The 1,679-nt window shown below is 33.2% G+C and overlaps 1 protein-coding gene across 1 annotated transcript in view; it reads left to right on the top strand.

Annotated features, from left to right (window-relative positions):
• Positions 1-287: 287 nt before the first annotated feature.
• The window catches only part of LOC113803461 (tropomodulin), a gene marked incomplete at both ends in the record, with an annotated part of 45,523 nt that continues 44,131 nt past the window's right edge, over positions 288-1,679 (top strand). Inside the window, 2 exon segments of the mRNA XM_070119651.1 lie at positions 288-455; positions 1,087-1,219. Of these exon segments, the coding sequence (XP_069975752.1) occupies positions 288-455; positions 1,087-1,219 (301 nt within the window).

Here is a 1,679-nt window from a genome sequence, read left to right as displayed (position 1 = left end):
AAGGAATTGCAAAAGGTAATCTACCTGCAGATTTGTGTAGGGCCTTAGTCAAGTGATGCAAGGCTTCTGTATGTGCTTCTGCAATTTTCATTATGATTGGGAAAAGATGCTTAACCATCCAAAAGATTAGGCCTCTGCAGTTTCATGTTTAGATTTATAGTAAAAGTGTAGAAAGTTTTTCCTACTGCAGCATTATGATACAAATAACAGACTATGTTTCTTTTAATCTTTTTTATGTATTTATGCATATGTCTGCCAGTTTCATGAATGCTTTTTAATTTCTGCAGGATTCTCTGATTCCGCCAAGTGAACGTAATTCTTACAAGTGTGAGAAGGAAGCAACAGGCCCACTCAACCGCAAAAAGCTCATAGACCACATCAATGACCAGGCCATGAATGAGCCCGACCGACCAGAGCTTGTGCCATATGTTCCTGGAACTGTTAGAGGGAAAAAGGTAGGGCTAAAACATTACCTGTTTCATTATAATTTTTCTGTTCTCCAGATAAATTTGGGATTTGATTGGTTAACATTGAAGATAGTATTAGCACGCCTATAAGATTTTTTGCCCTTAAATACCATTTTCGTATAAATTGATGAAATTTTAATGAGCGGTTTAACATAATTACATTCTCAACCTTTTGCTCATTAAGTGAAGGATGGATCAATATTGTGAATTCTAATAGTAGCTTTTGCTATTTGGATTGTAGATTTGACGCCTACAACTCAATTTGATATGTAATTACACTGATTTGTTCTCTCATGGATAGATTTTGAGCCTGCATATGACCAAGTTTTATTGAAATTGATACTGCATAATTGTTTGAGGGATTGATTTCTTGCAAGATGTGTATATCTACCCTGATTACCAAATCACTTTGATTGATATGAATTATGAGAATGCAAAACTAATATTTTGATTAATGATCATATATAGAAAGCAAAGTGCTTATAGTAAAAATTTTTGTCATGATATGATGTAATTACCTGGAATGGAGGTTAGTTTTTGATGCTTTTTTATTGTAATCATATAGCTGGCCTTGTGTATTCATGATATTGACAGGTATTTTCTCCTTATATCAATGTAGTGGGTACCTCCACCACCTCCAGAACCACAAGACGATGACGAGGTTCATACAAATGAAGTGGAAGTGGATTTGGATGAGGAGTTTGCTTCAGTACTGAACACTGCCACTGAGGATGAAATTGTTGACTTAGCAGGTAAAGGCATTGATTAGATTGTTGGTAAATTTGACTAGGAAGAAAGATTTCATGATTGATATAATATTGTATTATAATTTTCTTGATGTGCTGAATTAGATATTAAAAGCTTGACTTTCACGGCCCTTCACCTCAAGCTTAATTTTTTTTTAAGAATTTAAAAAGGATGTGTTTTTTTATTTTTACTATTTTTTGGTGGGAGGGAGAGTAACCATTTCAAACTTGAATTATTTTGTTCTTTTGTAATAAAGACCTCCAACCTCAGTGTCTTTAAAAGTTTAATTGCATTATAAAATATATCATTAAAAGCAATAAGGATGTATTATGGACCTTACTCATAATATTTTTTTGACTGATGGAGATGCGACTAATCATTTCATTCATAAAGACATAAAAGCCTTCCAGATTTGGAAAACATAACTACAGTACATTAATAACAGAAATAGATCAATCCTATCTT

The sequence above is a fragment of the Penaeus vannamei genome, unplaced genomic scaffold (assembly GCF_042767895.1).
Source record: "Penaeus vannamei isolate JL-2024 unplaced genomic scaffold, ASM4276789v1 unanchor480, whole genome shotgun sequence".
Classification (NCBI taxonomy): Eukaryota; Metazoa; Arthropoda; class Malacostraca; order Decapoda; family Penaeidae; genus Penaeus; species Penaeus vannamei.
This window is presented reverse-complemented; position numbering and strand designations above follow the sequence as displayed.